The sequence below is a fragment of the Lingula anatina genome, chromosome 5, assembly GCF_051362555.1.
Source record: "Lingula anatina isolate TDL-2025a chromosome 5, LinAna3.0, whole genome shotgun sequence".
In the NCBI taxonomy this organism is placed as follows: Eukaryota; Metazoa; Brachiopoda; class Lingulata; order Lingulida; family Lingulidae; genus Lingula; species Lingula anatina.
In genome coordinates, this window is record NC_141771.1 from 23,984,910 (window position 1) to 24,002,112 (window position 17,203).

Consider the following 17,203-nt stretch of genomic DNA (forward strand, 5'->3'; position numbering starts at 1 on the left):
CGTGGACTTTGTCGGTTGGTTTGATAGACATCAGGAGGGTATACATGCACTTCCACTGTTTTGTCATAAACTATCCATGAGTTTGTTTAATTATGTACTTTTTATCTGGTTATAATAAGTGAATACAATGTAAAGAAAGAGAACATGGGACTGGTGTTACACGTAAACAGTTAGGTGCAAGTTAATCCATTTTCTTTCCTTACATATATGTACAATATATGAATGATATGTGAAGAAAGACAACATCGGATGTTATCATTATGGAGATTATTTATTGTTACCAGTGGGGCAGAACTCCATTACATGAGGCAGCATTGTTCGGCCATGAAGACATCGTGAAGCTTCTCCTGGAGTATGGAGCTGTTTATTTTATCATATAATTAACATTTAAAAACAATATGAAAAGTAAGCCAAAAGTAATACCTAATATCACTAATCAGGCTTGTGGCACGTACATATACTGTTATATAAATAAATTACCGTGGGCTTTGTCGACTAGTTGGATAGACATAAGGAGGGTATACATGTACTTCCATTATTTTCTCATAAACTTTTGTTTAATTTGTTTGTTTTATTATTTACTTTTTATCTGGTTATAATGAGTGAAAAGGTATGTAAAGAAAGAAAACATGGGACTGGTGTTACACGTAAACAGTTAGGTGCAAATGAAACCTTTTCCTTTCCTTGCATTAATAAAATGTATTATCTTTACTTGCACATTATGATATTTCTTTTGCCATTAGATTATTTGTCAACATTCGCCCTGTAAGCATTTGACTGCTGATATAGATGAGCACTTTTTTTTAAACCAAAACGTTAGTTAATCCAACACATGATTTAAATAAATGAATAAAATGTGAAGAAATACAACATGAGATGATATCATTATGCCGATCATTTTTTTGTTACCAGAATGGCTGTGCTCCATTACATGGGGCAGCGTATAAAGGGCATGAAGACATCGTGAAGCTTCTCCTGGAGCATGGAGCTGATCCTAATATCACGAATAAGGTAAGTGACATATAATGTTATATAAACAAAGTACCCTGGAGATAGTTGTTTGGTTTGATACATTTAAAGTTTGTATACTCCAACTATTTCATTGCAAAGAATTGATAAATTTTGCTCTTATTATTGTTTGGTAACAATAAGTTAATACAATGTAAATAATGAAAACATGAGACAGGACATCACATGCAAATATTGAAGTGGCTCTTTATACACGCACTGTATGATTTCTCCTTCTTTAGATTGTTTGCTCACGTTGGCAAAGGAAGCGTTTCAGTGTTGAATATAAACTTGTATTATTTCAACTGAGTGTTACCTTTATCAGCACACATAGAATATATGAATGAAATGTGAAGAAAGACAACTTCGGATATTATCATTATAGTAGTTATTTATTGTTACCAGTGGGGCAGAACTCCATTACATGAGGCAGCATCGTGCTGCCATGAAGACATCGTGAAGCTTCTCCTGGAGCATGGAGCTGATCCTAATAACACGGATAAGGTTTGTGGACACATAATACTATATACACAAAATGCCCTTAGTTGGTTGGTAACATACATGTACACTGGATTTTAGTGAATAGATGATTCATTTAAACAATGTTTAGAATAATTACTTAAATTTATTTTTTTTATCATGTAATTAACATTTAAAAACAATATGAAAAGTAAGCCTAAAGTAATAACTGATATCACGAATCAGGTCTGTGGCAGTACATGTACTATTGCATAGATTAACTACCGTGGACTTTGTCGGCTGGTTTGATATACACAAGGAGGGTATACATGTACTACCACTATTTTGTCAATGATCGATGATTCCTTTCCCAATCATTGGGTTATTTGTTTGCAGATACGTTTGTCCTTTGTAGATGTAAGCATACTGTTGTTTTCTTGCAAATGTTAATTCTACAGCACTCATGTAAAAAAAAATTACAATATGTCAAATCTCAAAATCGAAGCTATGTAAATGATGCAACTGGATATTTATTGTCTTAACTTGATATTGTAGGATAAAGAAACAGCATATGACAAGGCTGTAAAAAAGAGCCATGAACACGTTAAGATAGTGCTGCATAGATATGCCTTGCCACCAATACAGGTTAGTACTGTCAAATGATGTAATAGTTCTTCATTTGTAAAGTAATCAGGAAAAAGCCATAGGCCCCCTAATGTGCTTCCTTTTTTATCTTTATTTTCCGTTTTTGTTTCCCTTTTAATTTTCTCTTTTATTATTTTTTCTATGGGTCAACATGCTCAGTCAAGCTCTAGAGCGTCAAGATCAATGTTATTTTTCCAGGCCCATCTTCTCCGCGAGATGATTATGGCGATAAGTGACCACGTGTCTCTCAAAGATGTCCGCATGCTGGCACGTGCACAGCTGGGAATCCCAGACGCCAAGCTGGACAACATAGAGTATGAGTACCAACGCGATGCTCAGGAGCAATCCTTCCAGATTTTGTGGCTGTGGAAAGTAAGGACGGCTGGAGCTACAGTCCATAACCTGTTCCAGGCTCTGAAGGACCATCAGTTGAACGCATGCCTGGGTTCGTAGTATTTAACAGTTCTGATATTTTTAATACACTTGGGCCGTTTATGTATTTATTCTACTAAATATTTTAAGAAGAAAGAGCCTGTCAGTTGGGTTGATTATACTTATCAATCGTGTTTCATTTGTTTTTATATTTCGAAAAAACCTTGATCGAAGCTTATTTATTCAACAAAACTGTTTTGCTTTGTTTTAATTATAGACAAAGTCAGAAATCAATATTCCTCATTGTTGAATGAAATATGGAGCAAGCCAGAGGACGAGTTCCAAAAGTTTTCCTCCTCCCTCCAACGCACTCAGTCAAGCACAGATGACGTCACGTTGTCCAACATGACGGAGATGAACCTGAAATGCTACGTATCCGAAGACTTGGAATCTTTGTATGTTCCACTTGAGAGCTTCAACGCCAATGCCAAGGTGGATGACAACGACAGCAACAAAGCCGTGGTCAAGTATCGCTTAGCTGGGAAGGGCGTCTGCCGGAATGCCGATACATTCGTTAAGATGACTGAGTAAAGGGTTGTCCTTTATTGAACTTGAACTTTTAGCTGCCATTTGGAAGAACCGTTGGCAAGTTATCAGGACATACTACTTCATTAATCACACTGAAAAAGAGAATATGCTTTGAACATATAACATTTCAAAGTGGCAATCTTTTGGCATAAATTTTATACAATTGCAAGCTTAAAAAACAATGCATCTTTATTATTACCAGCGTAAGTTAAACTTTACTCGATTCCACTCAATAATCAAATTAGAGATTGATGTTCAGTTATCACCTACGCCCAGAAACTCCATATCACTGAAAAGAAATCATCAAAATATTATTTCTGTTTACGTGATGATTATTACGGTTTATGTGAATGTAATTGTTGATTGGTTGGTAAAGTGGTTTGATTTTTATTAATATAAAATATAATGTGATATTAACATTACTTTAGATAGCTGCACATGATATGTAGAAAATATTTGAAATATGATATATATATATATATATATATATATATATATATATATATATAGAGAGAGAGAGAGAGAGAGAGAGAGAGAGAGAGTCTCTCTTTAGATACATTTTCAGGTGGTGGTTTGTATTGGTTTGTCTTTTATCGAATATAAGATGCTTGGCTATTGGAACTTGCACACATGTTAAAATATATAGGCGCCTATAGTTTTGCACTGATATAGTATAATATACTTTTACTGAAATACGTGTATATTTGTATGGCACTTCTCTGACTTGGTTGATAAGAACTTAGCAGAAGAAACATTCTGTTTAGTGTAAAATCGCCCGATATGGACAGAGGTCTAAAGTAACAACAGGACAGTAACCCAGTAACATCACATAAATAATGAGTCACTATTTAAAGCAAACTACTATGCATTTCAGGCATATGTCCTTAACATATTGGTGGAAATGCAATTTAGCAGAATACATCAACAAACGGAGAGTTTTAAAATGTATTACATGCACGAAAATGCAGTAGTATCGGAGTAGCAAATAAGCATTATTAACGCAGTAGTGGTGTGGAGCATATTTGCAGTAGAAATGCAGTATAGCCTACTGCAATTCTACTTCAAAAATTACATAGGGTCGTTCAGAGGAGGAGCATTAATGCAGTAGGTTAGTAGCATGATAGAAGCATGTTTCAAATATGCTAATTAGCTCCCACATCGAAGCAGATTTGAAGCATGTTTGCAGTATGATTGCAGTACTCTACTGCGCTGGAGTATCTACTGCGTTTTTGTGTGGGAATTAATACAACAGTGTGCAGGTGTATAAAAGTATGGTCTTTTTATGCATACTTGCTGGATATGTTTGAATTGAACTGTCGCTTTGTGCAATAAATTTAAATTTTGTGATTCTACACTTTGTACTCTGTTTTTCATTTATCGAATTAAGTGCACAGCTATTTCCATCAAAGGTTGCTATTCACCAAGAGAAAGAAGGTGGATAGCAAGCGTATATACTGTTATATATTTAAGGATCTTTCTGAAACAATTCAGTTGTAATTGTCAATATCGTCGTTCCTGTATATAGAAAATAAATGACAGACTCTGAAAATGAATTTTTTTTACTCTGTCATTAATGAGAGAGACCTATCAAATGTATGAGGTCCAGGATTTGACATTTAGTGCAGTTGCTTAGGGCAAAAAAAAAAAAAAAAAAAAAAAAAAAAAAAATGGCCAAATCGTGACACAGCGGATAAAAGCACCAAACTTTGCATGAGGGTACCTTTTGACATACTAAATCAAATTAGAGCCGTAGCCCACGGAAAAAATTTACCGTTTGGCCAAAAAATCCAAAATGGCCGCCAATTTGTGAAATTTTGTAGAAATATATACATATCTATGTTTATTTTTATCAAATTAACCGTTTTCCACATCGTTATTACCCATTTTATGCATATGTGTCAGATACCAAACTATTAGTGTCCTTGGACTTAATGAAAAATCCAAGATGGCCGCCGTATGGCATAGGAATACTAGAACATGTACAAGGGTTTTTCAACTAACTAATGCCAACTAGGAAGATGCATTGCCAACTATCTAATTAATTTTGTTTCCTATTACACAAATAATATATTGTGGTGAGTAGCTAACCTTAATTCACAGGCAATTCGAGAAAAATCCAAGATGGCCCCCATATCAAAGGAATACTAGTATACACATAGGGCTGCATCTGCCATGGAGATATAATATTAATTGATAAATTAGGTTTGTTTCTGAGTATTTCCCACATCTTTTTAATTCACATAATATATATGTGACGAGAATGTTATGTGTATCCTTTTTGAAAACAAAACAAATATAAATGCCTCCCATATTAGCCAATAGAAGGTGGGGTTCAGTTAAAACCTGCAGGGGTAGGCTTACAAATAAAATGAAGCTGAATTCAGTTGTTATTCTGTTTTTTAGTATTATTGTCCCATGATACATATCTGTTAGGTAATTAATGTCCAAATTTTATCATTTTGGGGAAATCCAAGATGGCCTTCTTTTCCCCATAGGAAAACTGGTGCATTAGATTTTATGGCACTTCTAAGGCAAATTAGGGTAATCATGATATTTTTTCAAAATGCTTAAGGGTATACACTTGTTACCCACCAGATAGATATCTAAAAGTCCAAGAAGAATGTGGGAAATACAGAGAAACAAAATTCATTTTATATTGGACCCAATGTCTCTCTGGCAGTAGTTGACTGTTCTATTCATATTGTGAATTGCAGCAATCTTGAATTTTCTCAAATACGCAAGATGCACAGTTGCTACACACCAGATTTATAAAGAGTAAGGTTAATAAGGATGTCAACGTGTTTAAACATCAAACGGCTTTATTTCCTGTTGGAATAAATGTCTGAACTGTTCTATTAATTGACAGCTATGTGAATTTGAGTGATATATTCCTATGACAACTGGCAGCTATCTTGGGTTTTCACTGAATAATACTCAAGGATACATACTCTTTCAAAACACACAGAGTCTTTCATAAGAATAAATAGGATATGAAAAACAGTAAAAAAACGACCCAACGTTAACTACATTTAAATCGTACTCAGTGTATTTCTAGCATTATTTGATTATGTGTTCGAATATTCTAATGACAAAAGGCATACATCTTGAATTTTTTCAGAATACCCAAAAATGCACACATGCTACAGACCAGGTATACATCAAAGGGCTAATAATAAATGGAACGAAAAACATGAATTGTTTTTAAAACAAACCCATGGAAATGTAATTGTATAATGAACCATATGCCTCTCTAGCAGCAATTGAAACCCACCCATTAGTATTCCTATATGTAAAATTGTAGGTATCCTTTTCTTAGAATATCTAAGGATGCATACTATTTACCCACCAGATATATATCATAAGACTAATAAGGATGGGCAAAACTTGATAAGCAAACACAAATTCACCCTGGTAGTAGATGAAAAGCCATGAATGTGCAGTGGCAATTCCAGTAGTATTCCTATGGCCAGTGACGGCCATATTGGGTTTTCTCAAGATGATCAAATATGCACATTTATTACCTGCTAGATATGTATCACAGTGTAATAATAATGTGTAAAAAAATAAACTGAATTTGATAGTGAATTAGCTGGTATTAGTTCCAACCCGGCCTTTGTAATACTAGGAGTATTCCTATTACATATGACGGCCATCTTGGATTTTCTCACAATGCCCAAGAATACTGTTAGTTACTCACCACATACATATTGTGTAGGTAGAAAGGATGTGGAAAACACTCAGAAACCAGCTTAATTTGATAGTGAAAAATTTATCTTACCAGTTGCCATTAGTTCAATCCCCGTATTATACTAGAATTCCTGTGGCACGTGGCAGCTATCTTGGATTTTCCAAAATGCACAAGAACACTTCGTAGTTACTCACCACAAACATATTATGTGGGTAACAAAGATCTAAGAAGCATACTTAATTTGATAGTGGACAACGTATCGTTCTAGCTGGTAATAGTTGTGCACTGGTATTCCTATGGCTGTTAATTTCTGTGGCAAATGACAGCCATCTTGGATTTTTTCAAAAAGTCAAAGGGAACTTGTTTGCTATTTGACATATATGAATAAAATGGGTAATAAGGGTGTGGAAAACTGACAAAATAATTTATTTGATAAAGATCAACATAGGTACATACATATTTCTAAAGAATTCAATAAATTGGCGGCCATTTTGGATGTTTTGGCCAAACGGTAATTTTTTCCATGGGCTACGGCTCTAATTTAATTTAGAATGTCAAAAGGTACCCACATACAAAATTTGGTGCTTTTATCCGCCGTGTCACGATTTTTTCCTTAAGCCACCGGACTAATTGGCTTGGCATTTTGAAGGATTTTTCATCTTTATTGACCAGTGTCAAATTTCATACACGTATGATATTTTAAGCATCCATGTCAATGTAGACACATAGCATTTCCTTGCAGTATTAGGGTTAACTTGTTCCTATTAGGAAAAGGAGCCACAACTAATCCTTTGCAATGTTGGCTGGTATTCTTCCATTCCATTAATCTTGTAGAAAAGAAAATTAATGTTCTTAGCGTCTTTCATAACATCTTTGCAGAATACATCCCTAATGTTTTGAATGTCTATTACTGTAATTATTTCACCACAGAACCATAAAAAAAAGTTTTACAGAATGGATTTTTTTCTGCCCTTGTATAGAAAGAAAATATATTTAAGGGAAAGGGTACTGAAATGTATAATAAAAACAAAATAGTTATCACCGATGGAATCACTTTATGTAATTAATATAGATGAAAAGAAAACAGAAAAGCCATCAGTGGCTGTCCTAGCCATTGCTTATTCCACTGACTAAATATATTGTATCTTCCATAAAAGGAAACCTCATGTCCCTGATGTTATCTAGTTCTGGTAAAGTTAGTAATTTAAGCAAAGAATCTGGGAGCTTTAAACTTTTTATATGACTTTCAGTAACTTTCCCCTCCCCGAGAGTTCTGCGTATGGCTCGAACACAGCAGTGTAACAGAGAAGGAAAACAGGCTAAATTGTCTCGATAAAACTGGGCGATTCTTGAGTCTAAATCCACAGGAAGTTCAAGATGAGTGGCAGAGATACTGTTAACAAGATTATACTTGAGTCCCACTGAGTTCAGCATTCTCAGAGCGTCTTTAATGTCCCCTTCTGTCACAGCCAGTAACAATATGATCTGTACCACGGAATGTAGGTCTGCCTCGTACCTTATAACACGAGACGCAGCGTAAAATTTTCTCCAGATTTTTTCCACCACCATCTCTTCAAACCAATCCCTTACTACATTCACAGCTCCAAGCTGTAATAATGTCTTAATCAGTTCCACAACATTTCTGTTTATGATATATCGTGATTTTCTCAACAATTTACACCAGTCAATCTTGCAAGGTATTTCCACCCCAGCATCTATCAGTATTTTAAACAAAGTTGTTAGATTGGAGGAACTGGACTTGAGAACTATCTCCAGAGGAGTCAAGGCAATCTTTCCTCTCTCCCTCACCCCAAACAAACTGTATTTGTACTTCAGGAGAAGTCTCACTGTGTCTGGATCACCTAGAAATAAAATAAAAAGATGTAGATACAGAATTACTTGGATATTATATTAAACAACAATAATTATTATTATCGGTCAGGGGTAAGAGTGCTTACTTTTCTACATTGCCAACAAATATGACATTATGAATGCTTGCTGCGATTTTTGTTTGATTTTTATAGAGCTTTATGTACAAGGTTCGGCTTTTCATGCTGGCCATTGCAGATACCAAGAAACGGGACTAGTTTCTGATGGAGACTCACTGAAAAGTTTTAAAGAACCGCCATGACGTTATGTTTTTCAGCCAGTTGTCATACAACTGTATAGATATTGTGTATGGCCTGTGCATTTTTATTGCATTGGATTGCATTGGACCAAAACTTAAAAGCTAAGAGATAATACAACAACTACAACACAATATATAAATTCACATTTCATGTTGTCAAGTGTGTGTCTGTATTTTAGAATGTGAGTTTCATAAACACAGTCACAGAATAAATGAGCATGTGCATTCTAACTGGTAAACAACTGTGTTACCTGTCCTCAGGGCTGAAATTATTGCAGTGTCTTCTGTTTCTGTGTTCTCCCTGGCACCAAGCTCCAAAAGTCTTTCTATCAATTCAGGAGAACAATCTGAAATAACATCATTACATAAAATGAAAAGCAATAAATATATATGGTAACCTAAAGGTAGGGCAGCTCTATTGCCAAAATGAAATGCTCTCAATCTGCGAAATGGTTTCACAACTTTTAACTGAGGCATGGGAACGATGGAAACCATCAAAAGTCACAGAATACCAACAAACTTTTTAAATTTGTGACCAGTGTTAGAAATTAAGACTGGACCGTCTGCCCGGGGCTGACAACTTTCAGAACGGGCTGAGAAGTTTTCCCACCTGGCAGACATTCGAGCCAGCTACTTTTTAAGATGGCTGGACTTTCGGTCCAGCAACTTATTTTCCTAAGAGGCAAACACTGTTTGTGACAGTTTACAGCTCACATCTGTGCCACTATTCTAAATAGAAATAAAGTGACTTACGCAAGTGGCATTGAATCACATGTGGCTTATACCTATTTAATACAGATATGTATAGATATTAATTCAAACAATTATATTACACCATCATTTTAGAAGGTGATGATTAAGCAGGCAGTACACTACATGTTTATTTAAAAAATTCAAAGTCATGTGAACCAGTCACAAGTGTTTTGAAGTCAGAAGGCAACCAGTCAAGTTGAGTTATCCATAAAATACTTACTAGCATTAATAGCTCTGGTCAACGGTGACGTGGACACCCCTTGAATACAATTCACCAAAGCTCCGGCCTCCAGGAGACACCTTGCAATTTCCTCATGTCGCCACCAGAGGGCAGTCAGAAGGGGTGTAGTAGGATTCTGGCTCTGGTGGACCACCTGGTAGTATAATAATAATAATAATAATAATAATAATAATAATAATAATTAGTTTACATCTAAAATTTTATTATCATCATGAGCTATAAATGGAAATATTACTCTTAAGGGCATAAGGGCACCAGATGAGATAGAATCCACTAAAGTTAATCTGCTGATTCTAGAATATTTACTTAAATTTGAAATAAAAAAAATTATGTTGGGTTGTTGAAAATGAGCTATATTAACCTATATGCAGCTAATACGCACTAACTCTGCAAGTACTCTCGCTGAATACAATCAGATTAAAAGAACAGCATGCCTCCTTTGATATCCTGACATTGAGTAGAATACGTAACAGATTAACCGTTATTTATATGGGTTTGTTGGTTACCTGGTTACCTTTAAGATCTTGACATTGAGTAGAATATGTAACAGATTAACTGTTGTTTATATGGGTTTGTTGGTTACCTGGTTACCTTTAAGATCCTGACATTGAGTAGAATATGTAACAGATTAACTGTTGTTTATATGGGTTTGTTGGTTACCTGGTTACCTTTAAGATCCTGACATTGAGTAGAATACGTAACAGATTAACTGTTGTTTATGTGGGTTTGTTGGTTACCTTTAACATCCTGACATTGAGTAGAATACGTAACAGATTAACTGTTGTTTATATGGGTTTGTTGGTTACCTGGTTACCTTTAAGATCCTGACATTGAGTAGAATATGTAACAGATTAACTGTTGTTTATATGGGTTTGTTGGTTACCTGGTTACCTTTAAGATCCTGACATTGAGTAGAATACGTAACAGATTAACTGTTGTTTATGTGGGTTTGTTGGTTACCTTTAACATCCTGACATTGAGTAGAATACGTAACAGATTAACTGTTGTTTATGTGGGTTTGTTGGTTACCTTTAACATCCTGACATTGAGTAGAATACGTAACAGATTAACTGTTGTTTATATGGGTTTGTTGGTTACCTTTAAGATCCTGACATTGAGTAGAATACGTAACAGATTAACTGTTGTTTATATGGGTTTGTTGGTTACCTTTAAGATCCTGACATTGAGTAGAATACGTAACAGATTAACTGTTGTTTATATGGGTTTGTTGGTTACCTTTAAGATCCTGACATTGAGTAGAATACGTAACAGATTAACTGTTGTTTATATGGGTTTGTTGGTTACCTGGTTACCTTTAAGATCCTGACATTGAGTAGAATACGTAACAGATTAACTGTTGTTTATGTGGGTTTGTTGGTTACCTTTAAGATCCTGACATTGAGTAGAATACGTAACAGATTAACTGTTGTTTATATGGGTTTGTTGGTTACCTTTAAGATCCTGACATTGAGTAGAATACGTAACAGATTAACTGTTGTTTATATGGGTTTGTTGGTTACCTTTAAGATCCTGACATTGAGTAGAATACGTAACAGATTAACTGTTGTTTATATGGGTTTGTTGGTTACCTGGTTACCTTTAAGATCCTGACATTGAGTAGAATACGTAACAGATTAACTGTTGTTTATGTGGGTTTGTTGGTTACCTTTAAGATCCTGACATTGAGTAGAATACGTAACAGATTAACTGTTGTTTATATGGGTTTGTTGGTTACCTGGTTACCTTTAAGATCCTGACATTGAGTAGAATACGTAACAGATTAACTGTTGTTTATATGGGTTTGTTGGTTACCTGGTTACCTTTAAGATCCTGACATTGAGTAGAATACGTAACAGATTAACTGTTGTTTATATGGGTTTGTTGGTTACCTGGTTACCTTTAAGATCCTGACATTGAGTAGAATACGTAACAGATTAACTGTTGTTTATATGGGTTTGTTGGTTACCTGGTTACCTTTAAGATCCTGACATTGAGTAGAATACGTAACAGATTAACTGTTGTTTATATGGGTTTGTTGGTTACCTGGTTACCTTTAAGATCCTGACATTGAGTAGAATACGTAACAGATTAACTGTTGTTTATATGGGTTTGTTGGTTACCTTTAAGATCCTGACATTGAGTAGAATACGTAACAGATTAACTGTTGTTTATATGGGTTTGTTGGTTACCTGGTTACCTTTAAGATCCTGACATTGAGTAGAATACGTAACAGATTAACTGTTGTTTATATGGGTTTGTTGGTTACCTGGTTACCTTTAAGATCCTGACATTGAGTAGAATACGTAACAGATTAACTGTTGTTTATATGGGTTTGTTGGTTACCTTTAAGATCCTGACATTGAGTAGAATACGTAACAGATTAACTGTTGTTTATATGGGTTTGTTGGTTACCTGGTTACTTTTAAGATCCTGACATTGAGTAGAATACGTAACAGATTAACTGTTGTTTATATGGGTTTGTTGGTTACCTTTAAGATCCTGACATTGAGTAGAATACGTAACAGATTAACTGTTGTTTATATGGGTTTGTTGGTTACCTGGTTACCTTTAAGATCTTGACATTGAGAAGAATACGTAACAGATTAACTGTTGTTTATATGGGTTTGTTGGTTACCTTTAACATCCTGACATTGAGTAGAATACGTAACAGATTAACTGTTGTTTATATGGGTTTGTTGGTTACCTGGTTACTTTTAAGATCCTGACATTGAGTAGAATACGTAACAGATTAACTGTTGTTTATATGGGTTTGTTGGTTACCTTTAAGATCCTGACATTGAGTAGAATACGTAACAGATTAACTGTTATTTATATGGGTTTGTTGGTTACCTGGTTACCTTTAAGATCCTGACATTGAGTAGAATACGTAACAGATAAACTGTTGTTTATGCAGGTTTGTTGGTTACCTGGTTACCTTTAAGATCCTGACATTGAGTAGAATACGTAACAGATAAACTGTTGTTTATATGGGTTTGTTGGTTACCTGGTTACCTTTAAGATCCTGACATTGAGTAGAATACGTAACAGATTAACTGTTGTTTATATGGGTTTGTTGGTTACCTTTAAGATCCTGACATTGAGTAGAATACGTAACAGATTAACTGTTGTTTATATGTTTTTGTTGGTTACCTTTAAGATCCTGACATTGAATAGCATACGTAACAGATTAACTGTTGTTTATATGTTTTTGTTGGTTACCTTTAAGATCCTGACATTGAGTAGAATACGTAACAGATTAACTGTTATTTATATGGGTTTGTTGGTTACCTGGTTACCTTTAAGATCCTGACATTGAGTAGAATACGTAACAGATAAACTGTTGTTTATGCAGGTTTGTTGGTTACCTGGTTACCTTTAAGATCCTGACATTGAGTAGAATACGTAACAGATAAACTGTTGTTTATATGGGTTTGTTGGTTACCTTTAAGATCCTGACATTGAGTAGAATACGTTACAGATTAACTGTTGTTTATATGGGTTTGTTGGTTACCTGGTTACCTTTAAGATCCTGACATTGAGTAGAATACGTAACAGATAAACTGTTGTTTATATGGGTTTGTTGGTTACCTGGTTACCTTTAAGATCCTGACATTGAGAAGAATACGTAACAGATTAACTGTTGTTTATATGGGTTTGTTGGTTACCTGGTTACCTTTAAGATCTTGACATTGAGAAGAATACGTAACAGATTAACTGTTGTTTATATGGGTTTGTTGGTTACCTGGTTACCTTTAATATCCTGACATTGAATAGAATACGTAACAGATTAACTGTTGTTTATGTGGGTTTGTTGGTTACCTTTAACATCCTGACATTGAGTAGAATACGTAACAGATTAACTGTTGTTTATATGGGTTTGTTGGTTACCTTTAAGATCCTGACATTGAGTAGAATACGTAACAGATAAACTGTTGTTTATATGGGTTTGTTGGTTACCTTTAAGATCCTGACATTGAGTAGAATACGTAACAGATAAACTGTTGTTTATATGGGTTTGTTGGTTACCTGGTTACTTTTAAGATCTTGACATTGAGTAGAATACGTAACAGATTAACTGTTGTTTATATGGGTTTGTTGGTTACCTTTAAGATCATGACATTGAGTAGAATACGTAACAGATTAACTGTTATTTATATGGGTTTGTTGGTTACCTTTAAGATCCTGACATTGAGTAGAATACGTAACAGATAAACTGTTGTTTATATGGGTTTGTTGGTTACCTGGTTACTTTTAAGATCATGACATTGAGTAGAATACGTAACAGATTAACTGTTGTTTATATGGGTTTGTTGGTTACCTTTAAGATCCTGACATTGAGTAGAATACGTAACAGATTAACTGTTGTTTATATGGGTTTGTTGGTTACCTGGTTACCTTTAAGATCCTGACATTGAGTAGAATACGTAACAGATTAACTGTTGTTTATATGGGTTTGTTGGTTACCTTTAAGATCCTGACATTGAGTAGAATACGTAACAGATTAACTGTTGTTTATATGGGTTTGTTGGTTACCTGGTTACCTTTAAGATCCTGACATTGAGTAGAATACGTAACAGATAAACTGTTGTTTATATGGGTTTGTTGGTTACCTTTAAGATCCTGACATTGAGTAGAATACGTAACAGATTAACTGTTGTTTATATGGGTTTGTTGGTTACCTGGTTACCTTTAAGATCCTGACATTGAGTAGAATACGTAACAGATAAACTGTTGTTTATATGGGTTTGTTGGTTACCTGGTTACCTTTAAGATCTTGACATTGAGTAGAATACGTAACAGATTAACTGTTGTTTATATGGGTTTGTTGGTTACCTTTAAGATCATGACATTGAGTAGAATACGTAACAGATTAACTGTTATTTATATGGGTTTGTTGGTTACCTTTAAGATCCTGACATTGAGTAGAATACGTACAGATAAACTGTTGTTTATATGGGTTTGTTGGTTACCTGGTTACCTTTAAGATCCTGACATTGAGTAGAATACGTAACAGATTAACTGTTGTTTATATGGGTTTGTTGGTTACCTGGTTACTTTTAAGATCCTGACATTGAGTAGAATACGTAACAGATTAACTGTTGTTTATATGGGTTTGTTGGTTACCTTTAAGATCCTGACATTGAGTAGAATACGTAACAGATTAACTGTTGTTTATATGGGTTTGTTGGTTACCTTTAAGATCCTGACATTGAGTAGAATACGTAACAGATTAACTGTTGTTTATATGGGTTTGTTGGTTACCTGGTTACCTTTAAGATCCTGACATTGAGTAGAATACGTAACAGATTAACTGTTGTTTATATGGGTTTGTTGGTTACCTTTAACATCCTGACATTGAGTAGAATACGTAACAGATTAACTGTTGTTTATATGGGTTTGTTGGTTACCTGGTTACCTTTAAGATCCTGACATTGAATAGAATACGTAACAGATTAACTGTTGTTTATGTGGGTTTGTTGGTTACCTGGTTACCTTTAAGATCCTGACATTGAGTAGAATACGTAACAGATTAACTGTTGTTTATATGGGTTTGTTGGTTACCTGGTTACCTTTAAGATCCTGACATTGAGTAGAATACGTAACAGATAAACTGTTGTTTATATGGGTTTGTTGGTTACCTGGTTACCTTTAATATCCTGACATTGAGTAGAATATGTAACAGATTAACTGTTGTTTATATGGGTTTGTTGGTTACCTTTAAGATCCTGACATTGAGAAGAATACGTAACAGATTAACTGTTGTTTATATGGGTTTGTTGGTTACCTGGTTACCTTTAAGATCCTGACATTGAGTAGAATATGTAACAGATTAACTGTTGTTTATGCAGGTTTGTTGGTTACCTGGTTGGGATCAGCACCAGCAGCTAGCAGAACTCTAGCCATCATCAGGTTGGAGCGAATACTTGCATTATAAAGGGGACTTCGACCATCAACACTGGTGGAGTTTACTGCACAACCAGCCTATAGGAGATTGATTTAATAATAAATATTATATAATATCATTTCACATGTTTTTTTTTTCTTTCATGTTACTGATGGCCTGGTCGGTCTACTGTTACTTAAAAAAAAGATTAAAGAATTAAGAAACAAACAAACAAACAAACAAATCATCTTAAATAAATAAATAAATAAATAAATAAATAGAAAAAAGAAAAGATGTGTGGAATGAGACATAATATAAAACTTTGCATTCTGTTGATTCTCTTTTGATTAATTAATTAATCATTATTATTGATTAGTACTATTTATTTTATTTTCTGATTTTTTTATATTTCTTTTTTGCTTGTTTAAATTCATTTATTATCAAACTACATGAATAACTTTAATCTAACTGAAAATACTCTGTATGCATTTGAAAATATCCCCAAGTCATATTTTCCTTGTCTACATATTCTGCAAAGCTAATCAGCTAATTAAGAATGGCATTAATCATTGAATCTGAGTACAGGGACGAGATGAGATTTTTGCTTTTTGAGTGTAGCAAAAAAAAAAAAAAAAAAATTTTGTCCCTTAGTGAGCAGAAGACCCCACCCACCCCAAATAAGGATAATCCGATCAAATCAACTATAATGGCAAAGTCTATTGATAAATTACCCGTAAAAGCAGCTGCACCTGCTCTAAGGTTCCAAACTTGGTGGCCTTATGGATATCCCAGTCTTGCCATTGTAAATCCATCCTCTTGCCTTGGAGGCCTACTGTAGCTCTTCAATGTCAACATCAACTGGAGAATCAAACTATATACAGGTATATAGAAAGTGAATTCAAAGCCAAAGGGGGATGGGTCTTTAATTATCTGAAATATTGTATTTTTATTGTGAAACCTTGCTACATGTATTTAAGTTCTAATCTTTAGAAAGAAAAAAAATGAAAAAAAAAAAAACTGCAGGATTGATATTAATTAGTCTGTTTATTATATATGCTCAAAGGTTTTTAACTTTTTACCCCTGACAGATTTTACTATTAGTAGTATGGCTATTTTATTACATTAGTATAACTTAATAATACCGAGCCTTAACATTTCCAAAGAGAGTTATAAAACTGTTCCCAAATCATTTATACAATTATACATGTACTACCATTTTTGAAGTTATTTTTCAATGAAAATTGAAGTGGAACGAGTCTGTGGAGGACTACCACGAGGACTACAACCCCAGCTTTATCCTACTAGCGAGTTAAATGAAAAAAATATTTATACAACCTTCACTACCTCTAGGGCACTGTATATTTCTTGTAAATTAGTTTGAGTGAGTCTCTCTCTCTCTCTCTCTCTCTCTCTACCTACCTACTTGCCACGGGTTGT

General features: G+C 34.4%; 2 protein-coding genes across 4 annotated transcripts; one reads left to right on the forward strand and one right to left on the reverse strand.

Annotated features, from left to right (window-relative positions):
• Positions 1–543: 543 nt before the first annotated feature.
• On the forward strand, positions 544–4,424 carry LOC106159487 (uncharacterized). Its single transcript, XM_087013835.1, has 5 exons — positions 544–1,011; positions 1,414–1,512; positions 2,023–2,112; positions 2,311–2,557; positions 2,762–4,424. The coding sequence occupies exons 1-5, from the start codon at positions 877–879 to the stop codon at positions 3,073–3,075; spliced, it is 885 nt and encodes a 294-aa protein (XP_086869961.1). The 5' UTR covers positions 544–876; the 3' UTR covers positions 3,076–4,424.
• Positions 4,425–7,401: 2,977 nt separating this feature from the next.
• Positions 7,402–17,179, reverse strand: LOC106173682 (uncharacterized). 3 transcript variants are annotated; one of them, XM_087013814.1, is made up of 6 exons: positions 17,102–17,179; positions 16,498–16,624; positions 15,745–15,864; positions 9,862–10,015; positions 9,140–9,235; positions 7,402–8,622 (listed from the first exon to the last, which is right to left on the reverse strand). In XM_087013814.1, exons 2-6 carry the CDS (start codon positions 16,576–16,578, stop codon positions 7,868–7,870), a joined length of 1,206 nt encoding a protein of 401 aa, XP_086869940.1. In that variant the 5' UTR covers positions 16,579–16,624; positions 17,102–17,179; the 3' UTR covers positions 7,402–7,867. The 3 variants fall into 3 exon arrangements, with proteins under 3 accessions (XP_086869940.1, XP_086869939.1, XP_086869941.1); XM_087013813.1 differs by having other exon boundaries at positions 16,498–16,696; positions 17,102–17,176; XM_087013815.1 differs by lacking the exon at positions 15,745–15,864 and having other exon boundaries at positions 16,498–16,696; positions 17,102–17,176.
• Positions 17,180–17,203: the final 24 nt, after the last annotated feature.